The 13913-nt window shown below is 41.5% G+C and overlaps 1 protein-coding gene across 1 annotated transcript; it reads right to left on the reverse strand.

The window, feature by feature from the left end:
- Positions 1-2874: 2874 nt before the first annotated feature.
- Positions 2875-13304, reverse strand: cnot4a (CCR4-NOT transcription complex, subunit 4a). Its single transcript, XM_051382046.1, has 13 exons — positions 13066-13304; positions 10914-11136; positions 10388-10585; positions 9988-10074; positions 9261-9362; positions 8877-9002; positions 8655-8779; positions 8359-8565; positions 8182-8239; positions 7826-8081; positions 5100-5600; positions 4608-4841; positions 2875-4144 (listed from the first exon to the last, which is right to left on the reverse strand). The coding sequence occupies exons 2-13, from the start codon at positions 11085-11087 to the stop codon at positions 3810-3812; spliced, it is 2403 nt and encodes an 800-aa protein (XP_051238006.1). The 5' UTR covers positions 11088-11136; positions 13066-13304; the 3' UTR covers positions 2875-3809.
- Positions 13305-13913: the final 609 nt, after the last annotated feature.

Consider the following 13913-nt stretch of genomic DNA (forward strand, 5'->3'; position numbering starts at 1 on the left):
AGCATGAATATGCAGTTTCAGCAAAGCAAGCTAATCAATAAACTAATAATTTGTTTTCGGCAACACTGTCTGTCACAGAGCACTTAATAATTAAATTCGACATGCTTTTAGGCAAATTCTGCGCCAGCTTTTTTCCTCTCTACAGCAGAGAAAAAGGCCCCAGAATTATTTTCTGTAGATGTAGAAAATAGAGAGGTGGTGAATGTGTCAGGTATGCATCATCACAAAGATACCTCCATTATGTTTCATTGCAGTGTCTCTGCATGAGTGTGTTGGTCCAGGAACACTCTCAGCACAGCTCCCCCCCCCCCCTTGCTGCTGACTCATTGTCACAGCCCTTGAATCTGCTGCCTGCCTGCGTTATTCACACACTCACCTTCCTCTGCTAGTGCCTGCTCAGCACCTGGAGCCTGAAACCAGAGGGTGGGTGGGTGGGGGGCTATGTTTCACCCACATGTCCAGTTACACCAAGACTACAGCTGAAGCTTTTAACAATTAATCCATTAGTGGTTAAACAGGAATATGCTCGTCAACTGTTTTTAATGAGCAAATAATTGTTTGAATAATTTAACAAGCAAAAATAGTGAAAACCTTTTTTCAATGTGAAGATTTGCTTCTTTTCTCTGTTTATCATCACTGATCTTTGGTTAAAACTGATTAAAGCGTTTACAATCAGTATACATTATAATGTTAAAAAGTTAATAAATGGTTTATGACACACTATAATGTTCTTGTAAGCAGATATAAGTACGTGTTTGTTAATGTATTTGACGTTAATGTATTAAATTAAAATGTTTTAAACCTCAATATATCTGCTTATAGCTACATTAGTGTATCACAAATAATTTATTAAATGCTAAAAATCTAAACATAAATATGAAACACATATTTAGATTCACTATCTCCAGTGTGCATCACTATAAAATGTCCAGAACCTACTGAGAATCATCTTGTTTTTAAGTTTTCTTCAAAATCAAAGTAATGCTGTGATATTCACAATAGATACACTGCAAACAGGAAATAGCTGCAGGCCTTTTTCTGATACCTATTTGTCTATTACATTTCAAAATACAGCAGCCATATTGATATATTATAGTAGGGAAAACACAGGTGTTACCATTGATATTTAGGTTCTGCTCGAGTCAGGTTGCTGCTTACTGGCTCACTGAAAAGGCTCTGCTACACTAAATGGAACAGAGCCTTAATTAGTATCATTGGTAACACCTGTGTTTACCCTATTAGTTCATGTAAAAACTGCTCCTGTGGAAAAGGTCTCTTTACCACCTTCTAAAGGTGCAAATCTGGCAAAATGTATAAATGTAGGCTAAAATAACGAGGGTTCAACTTGTAGCACATAGCTAACTGCCTGCAGAGCAACATTATATTTACTGTTACATCAAAGCCCCTGGATTAAATTATTCATCAGAAAAATAACCTGCAAATTAATCAATAATGCAAATAGATCCATAACTAGGACAAACTTTGGATTGGCTTTCAAGACACTGCAAAGACAAAAAATGTCCTAAAATCATGTGTCTGTTGTCATTCACACGGACTATATTGATAGTGCACCTGACTCTAAGATATCTGTAAGTGTATAAATATGAAAGCCACAGAGCGAGTATTAACTGTGCTCGTCCCCGTCTGTCAGAAGTCCCACAGGACAAAGAAAAAAAGTCTCTGCTGCAGGTATCTACTGCTGCATTGGCCAGGGAGAGTGCAGAGCTGCAAAGTGAAGGGCTGCAATAAGCACGCATGCTCTGCTCCCAGCAGTGCAACTACACTGAAGAGGCAGAACATATTGCAATGAAAACACCTCAATCTTAGATGAATTATAGCTGCATTTAATCGTTTAATATGCCCAATGAATGCTGAAAACTGTTATTTAGTGGGAAAACAACATGGTGCACCTGAAAAACTGTAGTACCAGAGTCTCTCTGTGTAACCTTGTGTGTGCTCGACTGAAGTTTGACTGCAGAGCTTCATCACTGACACAAAGTGATCTGCCCCCTAGTGGAAGACATTGGAATGACAACCAGTAGTGATTTATAGTGACCTTCCTGGAGAGTTATGTACAGTAGAGTGGTGAGTACTTTAAAGTTTAAATATTTATCAGTGTACATATTTCAGTCGGGGGTGTTGAAACACAACAGCAGACAAACACCAGCTCTAAGTTTTCAGTTTTATTTAAGGTTCATTTTTCCAGACCTGCAGAGGACAGTTCACTTCCTTTAAGCGCCTCAATTTTGTTTTGTTTTTTTCGCAACATCACGTTAAAACCCCTTGTATGACTGTGTTGCTTTCTCCTGGATGAGTTTGTTCATTTCTGTGAATACTGTTAAATAGGGACCAGCAGGAGAGGTGGGGGGGGGGTGGGTGGGGTGGGGTTGGGTTGGGGTTGGGGAGGGGGGTATAAGAGAGGGAGAAAGAGAGAGCGAACGCAGATCAGAATTAAGACTTCAAAAAGAAAAAAAGGCGGTGGTCGGAGAGGTCGATCTCAAATCCTAAAGGCTGAGAGCTCCTTAAATCACTACTACAGTACTTGGTTTTGTCTTGCAGCACCTCCCTTTGTGAAACACACTCACATAGTTGCTGAAGTCACATACAATATTGCATATTTTTCAGCAATCACTGACGCTAGACTCCCTTTCCAATCACTCGAACCCCTTTCTCTCATCTGTCCGTTTTAAGGCCTCGTTTAAGCCCTCGTGGTTCGAACAAAGGGACCTGTTAACCCTATTGCTACCCTCATTAGTATTTTTGACATTTCCTCGTCCGTCCTAGTCATTGTCCTATCTACTTGGTGGCTGTCCATGTTAGGGCTAGCTACTGTAGGTACCACACAGTGGCACTGTGAGTAAGAGTCTAACCCTAGTGCTCAGGATGTGTGCCACGATCTCCCAAAGCCTCGGCTCCCCGCAGTTAGGCAGTGCTCTATCCTCTGATACAGAGGTTCAGCAAAATTTTCCCTCCAGCAGGACGGGGCCAGTGGGAGCCCTCCACTAAAGGGGAATATGGGCCAAGTGGCCTCTCAAGCAGGCCATCTGTGTCCCTACCTAACAGGGAGCCCATGCATAGCCTGTGCCCTCAACTCCCCTGTGTCATCTGAATTCCCTCTCTACTAACCAAATCTCAGCTTCTCTTTTTAACATTTTCTTTTTTTAAAACCACTCTCAAAAAAAAAAAAGCTAAGAGCCAACCCCTTTTCTCTCTCACCTCGCCTTATTTGTAACTTCGCTGTAAGGGTTAACTGTTTCACAGTCTCCTGTTAAAGTGGGGAGGATGAGGGTCTTTGGGGCAAAGCTTCAAGAGCAGATTCACAGCTTGCTTCATTCCTCGAAAACTTATCATGATTTCAACTTTCAAAAACACAAATGTTCATGCTTAATCATTAGTTACTTTTAAAAAAGACCTCACTTCAGCTAATTTGTTTCTTCGCCAGTTTGTGGAGTTAACTCTTGTGTCACCACTGGGCACCCGATGCTATACTGTTTTCTTGTGCTCTCCGTTAACAGCGAGCTACACAATGAATCCCATGATATGCCCAGAACTAGATGTAAGGAGTGGTGATGGTAGCAGACAAAGGGTGATGAACTTGTGTACCACAAACAAAAACAAATAGGCCTTCGGAATAGAAAAAAAGGAAGGAGGAAGACAAAAAGAAGAAAGCATGTTTGTTACTTTGTTAATAATTTTTCATACTCTGCAGATTGGTGTGTATTGCATTGGGGGGAGGGGGAGCGGGGTACAGGATGAGTGGGTATAAAGTGGTAGTAGGGGAATGGATGGGTGTCTGCTGTAGTCTGTGTTCAGTGACGGTCCACAGCGGCACTCTGTAGCAGCTCTGTGGCGGGCTGTGCCGGGGGTCTGAAGGCGGTCTGGAAGCCTGGGGGAGGGGAGTGGAACTGGCTGGCGGGGTTGGCTGTGGGAGGGGGCAGGTAGGGAGCCCAGCCGGCGGCGGCGGCGGCTCTGTGGTGGAGGGGGAGGTGGCCGTCGAGGAGGCCGGTGTGAAGGGGCTGAGGGGTGGGCACTGCTGAGCCGGCCGGGCCGTCCATTTCTGTGAGCGCCTGCAGGGACTTGAGCCAGTGTGGTGGGTTGTCGTCCTGGAGACAGTCTAAACTGTTTCCTGCTGAGGCCGGGATCCCTGAAGGGGGAAGAGGGAGGAAGAGAGGGGTCACAAAATAAATAAGTGATGACAAAAATGAAAAAGAAAGTTTTCAACACTGCAGTAAATACAAAAATGGTGAAGATAATTTTATTTACTTGATACCTTTTGGTGTTTTGTTGGCCTTCCGGTACTAGAAGTTACTCTGTGTCGACTTTAGTCTTTTTTTTACATTTCTAAAAATGCTCATCACAATTGAAGGTTCTAGTAAAGTGTTATGAGCATTTTTAACATATTAATTAATCTGCTTATGAAAAATAAGCAGATTAATCACAAAAAGAAAATAATTTGCAGCCCTTATTCAATTTATGATGGTGTAAAACAGAATCTGGAATCAGAAAATGTTTGTAATTCTTGCTTCATTAATATCCTAAAGAATTATTCTAATATCAAAACTATTGTTGATTGGTATAACTGCGTAATCATTTCAGTTACTTTCTACCTGTGATTATAGCAGGATCCATCCAACTGGCTGTGCCGTCCCAGCTCAGGCTGTGTGAGATGCCTGCTGGCCCTGCCGGCCCACCGATGTGGTTAACACTGTTGGAGGATGAGGAGGATGAAGAGGAAGAAGAGTTTGGGAGGCCCCCGAAGTTGATATTGATGTTGGGCAGGAGAGCTCTCAGGCCGTCCTGCCACTCTTTCACATTTAAGCCGTCTATAGAGCCACTGTTTTCTGCAGGAGAGGAGAAGGAAACAGATATGTCAGGTCCTCACACAGACTAGTGGTTAAGCTGCAGAACTGCATCCACCAGTGTTTCTGTTTCCTCTCAAGGTCAATAAATGCTAATCAAAACAAGTATCACAACGCCGCGTGGCAGTGTACATATACTGTTCTATTAACCAACATCATCAACACATCTGATCTCTGTTTTAACATGCACAGCTTCCACAGGACATAGACAGGTGCCACAGTGACCCAGGTGTCTGGTACCTGAGATGGGGATCCCTCCCAGCCCTGTGTTGTGCTGAGGGGGCAGATTCAGGTCCAGGAAATTACTGTGTGAGGCAGCACTGGCTGAGTGGTTCAAGTGTGTGAGGTTATTTCGTGTGGGGACGCCCATCCAGGGGTGTCTGGCGGCTTGCTGCTGTTGACTGCCCTGGCTGTTCTGACTGCCGGGGAAACTGAAGGAGCTGTAGATGGCTCTGTGGTGGAGCTGGGGGAGTCGTGGCAGGCTGCTGGGGAAGTGGTGAGAGGCGCTGGGGTTAGGGTTTGGGGGCAGCAGACTGGGACCATGATTGCTCCCCTGGCCGAAGGGCCCAGGGGACAAGGGGCTCTGGTCCTGCACCGACAACTCCTTCTCTATCAGGTCGGCCAAGGCCTTGCGGGTGACGTCGAAAGGATCGAAGCCCAGATCATCGTCCTGCTGTTTGCTTGATGAGCCGAAGCCAAAGGCCGCTTGCCAGTCTGTCGAAGAAGACACTGGTATTGTGTCTGTGAGGGAAGACGAGAAACAAATTACTGGTGCTGCAGTTGATGGGAGAAATTCTCAACTAGTCATAGGATTTTATTTGACCAAGTCAGTAGATGACATGAAAACCATTCTTCTATATGAAGAATATATCCCTCTCCACTCATAAATGTGTTTGTCCGACTTTGATCTTACTGACTTGTATCCATGCAAAAGAGGTGTCTTCACATTCCTCTACTGAAGATGTCTGTACCCTTCCATAAAATCTGCCATTCAAGCTAGATTTGGTACATAACAAATTCAAAAGCTGTTTGCTGTCTAATATACAAATAATAAACAAAAGAGAAACCTGAAACCTCCAGAGCAGAGCAGTACCGAGAGCGAGAGCTTGCACTAGCATAGTGAATGTTGTGAACACATTGTAACATCGTAGCAGATATCCATGTATGTTTCACAACCACTAATGCTGTGTCAACACCGCCTCCCTCTTTCATTCGTTCAACCACCTTCTTGAAAAGGTCGGCGTTGTGATGTTTGCACATATCCAAAAACCTGTTGGTATCTTTATCTTTTATAATGTTTGCAAACTGTTGGTTTGTTTACAACGCACAGAGTTGACCAGAAACAGGCCAACTGCAGTAAAACCCCAAATGAGACATTGTTACATGTCAAAAGAATGCACCTAAAATCCAAATATCATCGCCCTATCCCTCGTGTATTAATTGGAAAATGCTTCATGGCCTATTTAGGAATATTCCAAATGGAATAAGCTGTTTACATGACCCTTATCAACTGCGAATATATTTGGAATTAAAGTGGAGAGTTAGTGTGCATATAAACACAGTCAATGCGGGAGGAAGAGTAGATGAACTTCAAGCCCCTTTTCAGTTTTCTTTCTCTCCACTTTTATGAAGGAAAACTATGTTAACCAAAATATGAATCATGGTATTTTATATACTTCAAAAAGTGTCAGGAGTGGAACTTTAATGTTTCTTATGGTTTTACCTTTCCATTCTGTCCATTTTAAATGTTTGCCTCCTTTTAACTTCTAAAATTCTTCTTTATTTGATTCTTTCATTGTTGGTTTTTATTTGTATTTGCTTTTCTTTACTTAAATAAAAAAGTGAGTGCTGTCAGTTAAACGCGTTATTAACGGCGTTAACTGTAACCCATTTTAACGGCGTCAATGTTTTTATCGTGAGATTAACGTTCATTTTGGCCTAGCACACTTTGTAGATTTTTTCACATGCTGTTGCAACAACTAGTAACGTTGGAAAAACTACAACACCACACCGGATCTAGCTAGACTGGAAACAAAACAACAGGCACGCCGCACACACTTGTTTAAGAGTAGTAGATGTTACGTTTTGAGTGGATGGCGAGCGCGAGACGCCGAAATGGATGCCAATAATATTCTGAATGGAAAGTTTACTTTTAAAAAATTGCCATATGGTTCCATTGACAAGACCAAAGTGATCTGTGTGTTTTGTCGTTGTGAACTGAGCTATCATCGCAGCATGTCCAGTCTGAAATACCACTTGATGGCCAAGCACACAGCTGATGTGAATTCTCCGCCCCCTCGTCAAAGCCAGGTGACAATGGATGATTTTTCTATAAAAACAACATTTGCACAAAGCAAGCCAATCCACTTTTCCATATTGATAAGAGCATTAAAATGAGAAAAAATAATGGGACAAAAAGAAATCAAGGGACATTTAGAATAGATAGAAATGTGCAATTAATTGCGAGTTAACTATGACATTAATGCGATTAATCACGATTAAATATTTTAATCGTTTGACAGCACTAAAAAAAAGTGTATCATATTAAATTAACACTCAAACTGTCTCATTGATATTATTGTGCTTTCTAAGATGAATGGCATCAGGCAGAAAGATCTTTTAAAACCCACACATATATGTCAACACTGAAGGGGACGCATCAATCAGTATCACTAATGACTTATAGCCGTTTTCCCATAAGAAAATGTTTATTGACTAAATCTGAACATAACAAACTAGTTTTATTATCCAGGGCTCTGCAATGCCTGCAACAGCAGAAAATGCCTAAATTAATGAGACACCACTATTACAGTCAATATAAATGGTGTACAATGATATTGGCCAGACTATTAAGAAAACAAATAGTCAGAATAAAGCAGCTGCAGGTCAACCAGTTGCTTGAAAACTAACTACACAACCAATCAGGTACTGAAAACATCAACCGTTTCATTAAATCTCTAGTGTACCTGATGCGAAGAGGCTCTGTGGTTCAGGGGTCATGGGCCAGTCAGAACTGCCGCGAGGGGAGCTGGGGAAGGGGGGCAGGCCTGCGGGGAGTGGGTTAGGATGTCTGAAGTTACTGTTGTCTGAAAAGAGCGACTGAGACTCAGCTGCCGCCCCCTCGAAAGGTGAACGGGCTGTGAGGTCTGACACGCTGATGGGCACCACCAGGCTCGGCTTGGTTAAACCCGGGGGAGGAGAGGGGGAGTCACTGGTGGGCATCTGGACAAAGAGATAGGAGAGAAACGCTTGTGAGATTGCCATTCTCAGACCTGATTCATCTTTATTTAACCGAAACCAAACAGAGTTGAGATCTCTCTACCTGTTGTAAAAGCTCGCCATTCACCATTCCGATGGACTCTGGAGGTTTGTCACAGGGACTGCAGATAGACAAGTGACAAATTTAGATACATATAAACAAAAAATGCTTATTAAAAGATAAACAAAATAATTTTCTTTAAGGAAAGGTTGGTGCTTTTGTCAGAGCAGTTTATATTACCTGTTACTGTCACAGTTAGAGGAGAAGGGGGAAAGGGCAGAACGCTGGCCAGGACCCAGCTCTGTTTCTAGCCCATCTGAAGTAATAACTTCTTGGTCTAGATAGTCTAGCAACGGAGGAGACTTGCGGTCCTCTGAAAGCCCATTGGCCAGTTTGTTATGTCCTGACAGTGTCGGCCACCCATCTTTACCATTGCTACTGTTGGTTCTGTTACAAAGTGGAAAAAAAAAATCAAGCTTAGCACAATAATCAGGTTGGAGGTAATAAGAGGAAAGGAAATAAATAAAAAAACAAACCTCTGTGTGGAGTTTGATTTACTCTTTGACTTCTCTGTTCCACATGCTGGAGGTTGTAGAAAGCTAGGGTTAATTTTATAGAGGTCTTGGAGGAGTTTCTGCTCATACTCTTGATGTTTTCCCGCCTAAAAACAAATGACACAGCATGAGTCAACATTTTTTTGTTATTACTCATAGCATAAAAATGTGTGCAAATTTTAGAAAGAAAAACAACTATTTTACCTGCATCTCCTCTTTAGTAAAGCTAGCTGCTTCATCCCCCAGCTCATGTAGATACATACAATCAGGTTTGGGACACTGCATACTTTTAAGGAAGTAACTGCAGTACTTTGTTGTGCCTAAAGAAGCCTGTAATAGAGAGACAGAAAGAGAAGCTTTAACAAAATGATGAGAACATTTCTAAATACAATTCAAAGCTTTAGGGATTTTATTTCTAGGACTTGTAGTATAATCTTAGTATTTTACATTACAGGTTGATTAATATAAGGATGTTTATGTTTTATAAACAAAGAGAATTGAGAAAAACATGGTTTAAGCAAATAAAACTGAAACACACAAGATCAGCACAAAGTAAAAATTATGAATTTATTGTGGTCAACTTCTTACCTTGAGTGTTCTGCCATCAACAACCACATTGTTCACACACTGTATTGCTCTTAGAGCATCTTCAGAGCGGATGTAAGTGACATAAGCGCTGGCACTAGGCCCCTGAAAAAACAGAAACTTTAAGTCAACATACAGGTCAAACCGATCTACTGTAGCTGTTTAATTCTATTTACAGTGTCTTTAAAGCGATGCAGTGAATAATTATTTCTATCATTGATGTTTGAACCGTAAAATCTTGGTATTTGTGTATTTGTAAACAAACCAAGGTTACACATTTTTTGCTTTGTTAAAGGCAAATAGTTCTTCTGTTATAAAAATAGTATTGATGAAGTTCTATTAAAAGATCCAGTGTGTAGGATTTAGTTGCATCTAGTGGTGTAGTTGCAGATTGCAACTCCCACCGTTCATCCTCCCCTTCCAAGTGCAAAGAAGAAAAATGGTGACCGCGAAATGCGCAAAAACAATAATCTGGAGCCAATGTTTTGTTTGTCCTGTAGAAACAGGGCGGTTCAATATGGCAGACTCCATAGAAGGCGATCTGTGGCGTCTGTAGATAGAAATGGCTCATTCTAAGGTTACAAAAACATAACAATACTTATTTTCAGGTGATTATACACTAATGAAAACATACCTATGAATATTATATTCCATGTCTGCCAGCAGATCCTCCTAAATGTTACACACTGGACCTTTATTGTTTACAAACACATTTGATCCAACCTCTTACCTGTGAACCGGCGTAAGATGTGCTATTGTTGATGACCACTTTATGGATTTTCCCAAACCTCCCAAAATACTCTGGTCGTTTTAGGACCTGTGGGCACAATGAAAAAAATATAAATATAAAGTTTTGGTTCCACTGTCAGCTCTCTCATAGACAACATAAAACATAAGCTTGACACTTGAGGCTTCGGTGAGACATTTCACTGAGCGACCTTTAAATATGCATTAAAATCGTTCCCTATCAAAGTATTTATGACTTTCATTATTTTTGCTCATGTCAGAAAAGCCCAAGATAAATCTAGCAGCTAATGGCTTCCGTTTGTTAAAGCCTTATTCACATTAAGCTAACATACACTCAGGTAGCAATAAGTCACCGAGCTTTTTGGTGGTGACGCTGTACTCACCTCCGGGTCGGCGAGTCGCTGCGAGAGCCCCACCACAAACACCAAGTTTCTCTGGACCACTCTGACGCTGGCCAGATGCTTGCGGTTTTCTGTCACCTTCTGCTTCTTCTCGTTCTGTTTCTGCTTCTTTTCGTTCTTTATCCTTTGGATCTCTTCCTGTGACAGAGGCTTGTATACAGCGGGGTCCTCTGGGTACGGCTACAAAAGCACACAAACAATTTAGTTATAAACTGATATATCCACCATTGAAAAAAAATACTATGTGACTTTGCAAATGACAGTCGGTAACTGAGGCCTTTAGTTGTAAATATGAGAGTTCAACAGGCAACACTAACCAAACGGCTCAGGCTGTAAACTGTAAATGATGTTGATATTTTAACTAACAAGCTACTTTAGAAGGGGGATCAAAAGTTTATCTCCACCCTATTTTTGCATTTGGACTGTCAACATCCTCATCTCTGTTTTCCCAAACACATCCTCTCTGTTGAAAGTTGTGATGAATTTGTCTCTCTTATATGCCGCTTACCTTTCTGCAGGCGGGGCAGAGGCCATTCTCGTCTGTGCGGATGCGATGCCAACAGAAGCGGCAGATCTGATAGCCGCAGGTGCAGGGGAAGAAGTTGACGTCATCAATCTCCAGAGGCTCCATGCATAGAGGGCACTCCATGGGGTCGTCCTTCATTTCAGGGCTGTGGGACATCCTATGGCACGGGGCGGGTGAGTGTTGAAGCTGGTCACAGAGCACTGGGCTAAAAAAAACCCCAAAACATACAAAGGCAAAGGATAAGAGCTCCTTCATGACATGACTGGACAATGTCAATTGAACCGAACTTGTTTCTCCAATCCCCGACTTTGGTGGTGGGATGGTATAGCCTCTGAAGCCAACTTTATGAGCACCAAGGTCACAATATCAGACTAAGCACACACCAAAATGTATTTATATATAATATCTTTCATGCAGAGTTTGACCTATTCAGCAACAAAGGAAACACTGCACTCAGTTTATTAGGTCCACCTACTTCAACTACTGTAGTTTAATGCAATACATCTTACTTTAATGGAGGATATAATGTTCAAACTTTTTTGAGGCGTTAATTCAACTGTACAGTCCTTTTGGAAGCTGCAGTTTCTGGTAGTGTTGAGCTGCATTGTGCTGTATGCAGAGATGTTGCGGATGTTTCGTCTATAACATTGGGTGTACAATAAATAACAAACTCCTCTCGGTACACGTCAGAGATGCAACCATTTGTTGATTGACAGAATTTAATCGGCAGGTATTTTTTGATTCATCACAACATCAAAAAAGCTACAGCGTCAAAAAGTATCCAGTTTCCAGCTACTTAAATGTGAATTATTTTGTGACTTTAGTCCTCTGTGATAGTAAATTGAATATATCGAGTGTTGGTCGCACAAAACAAGCAATCTGAAGCAGTCACCTTGGGCTCTTATTGTGATGGGTCGCAAAGCCTTCAAATTATCATACAAACAGTTTCAACATAAACTGAACATTATAACCTCCAGGAAAGTTTGGATTATTGCAAGACTTATATACATATATATACACACACACACACATATATTTATGCATTGCATTAGTTTTAGCTCAGTGTGCCTGATTAAAAAAACAACAGCATCTTGACTGTATTTCTTAGAAAAGCAAGCCAGAAATCATGTTCAGTCATCATGTTTCAGTGATAATGCGGATGTTGTGGTGTCTTTCATGGGATTGACAGTAATAAACTCAGCGTCACGATGGACGTTACAGGGAAACGCAACAAACTGCGTTTATTTACAAATGACACGTCTATTGTTAGCACTTAAACACCAGCCTCGTCTCTACGTGACAACACTGCTGCCAGCAGGCAAACTCAATGGCAAACCACGATTGCTAAAAGGCGACAGTGGAGAGTTCAATTAGACGACAACAGAGAAAAATGCCAACATTTCCATCGCTTGGCAGCAGTTGCTAATAAATCACCATCGTACAGGAGTATCGCGGTTTTTTTGCTGCTTCACTTGCAGATATCAGCTGATTCATAAAATCGTGCATAAAGCCAGAATACCCGGTCAGCTCTGCCGGTAACTTCAGCTGCTCTGTCTAATGGATCGTAACATTATGACAGATGTTATTTGACTAACGTTAGGCTAAGCTAACATGAGCCGCGGATTGGTGAAAGAAGCCGGTGAAAGTAAAAAGCTCAAGTAACCAGGAGCAACTCGTACAAACCCACAAACATACACAGGTTAAAATCAACTCGATATCCACGTCAACCCTTCATAAAGACGCGTATGCCATCACGTTAACGCTTTCGTCGACATATTAACTGACAGCTTCATTTTTTTTTTTTTTTTTTGGAGGGGAGGGGGGGGCGAGCTAACCGCTAGCATGAGCATAGCTAGCATGCTACATTACCATTAAAACGTACGAGGTTTTTGGAGCCGAGCTTCCGCCGCGGCCTACACAAGCTAACGCTGGACTGGGAGAGAGTTGTAGGCAGTATAAACAACTGACACTGCTCTCACGACATTACAATTACACAGACAGAGATGTAGTAAGCTTGAGGATACTTTTGTGTCAAGTCTGTAAAATAGTGACGGATACAACTCCCCCTTTATTTATTTATTGAGGGAGAGTTGAGAAGCTGGCTAGCCATTTGGCTAACGTTAGCGTTACTTACCCTGTCCGTATTTAGCTTAGGATTCCTCTCCAAGGGAGTCACACCAAATTGGGCGGGGACTGCGAGCCAATATATCTGAAATGTCCAAATTTCTATAAACAGTCACATAAGATAGCCGTAGGTGTGTTGTTCTGTTGTAATTAAAAGGCTACAAAGATGTTTTGCCCCTTTCTTTTCTTGGTATTGTAGAGACAATTTACGCTCTAACCACCATCTTAGCTAGCATTAAAGTAGGGAGGAGGGAATGGGGCAAGTGTTCAGTGCGACTGAGTCTGCGCGAATGCACACAGGCTTTCTGGGAAATTGAGTTTTGAGTGATTTTAAGCATGAATCAGTGACCCATTTCCTACAAACAGGTAAAAGGTGGCATTTAGAATTAAATACCAAAATGTACCGTAATGACCTGCATTTTTCAGGTACTTGTCCATTTTTTTTAACTTTTCCCCTCCACTCAAAAACATGTTTTTTCTTCATGTTTTTACATCTCCACTGTACAGAATGATGTATGTGCAGAGTGGAAAGTTTCTCTGTTCTCATTGAAAATCAGATTTTAAGGGGCGGGGTCCACAAGCATGATTTGTGGCATCACAAGTAGTTTGGATGTTGCAGCTGGAAGAGTAACCTGTGCACAAACACAAATAAAATTGACTTTACAGTAAAGTAGGAGACATTTTGTATCCAGCAGGAAAACTTTAGAAATTAACTAAATTTGTATATTTATAGAATTTATAGCGAGATAGAAGGAGGAGATGCCTTTTTAAGGATTTTATTGTGGACACATTATTGTTCTAACCAGACTATTTGTGTGTCTTAACACATGTCTGGAGGGGATCTCAGTATTCACATTT

This window comes from Dicentrarchus labrax, unplaced genomic scaffold, assembly GCF_905237075.1.
Source record: "Dicentrarchus labrax unplaced genomic scaffold, dlabrax2021, whole genome shotgun sequence".
NCBI classification, from domain to species: Eukaryota; Metazoa; Chordata; class Actinopteri; family Moronidae; genus Dicentrarchus; species Dicentrarchus labrax.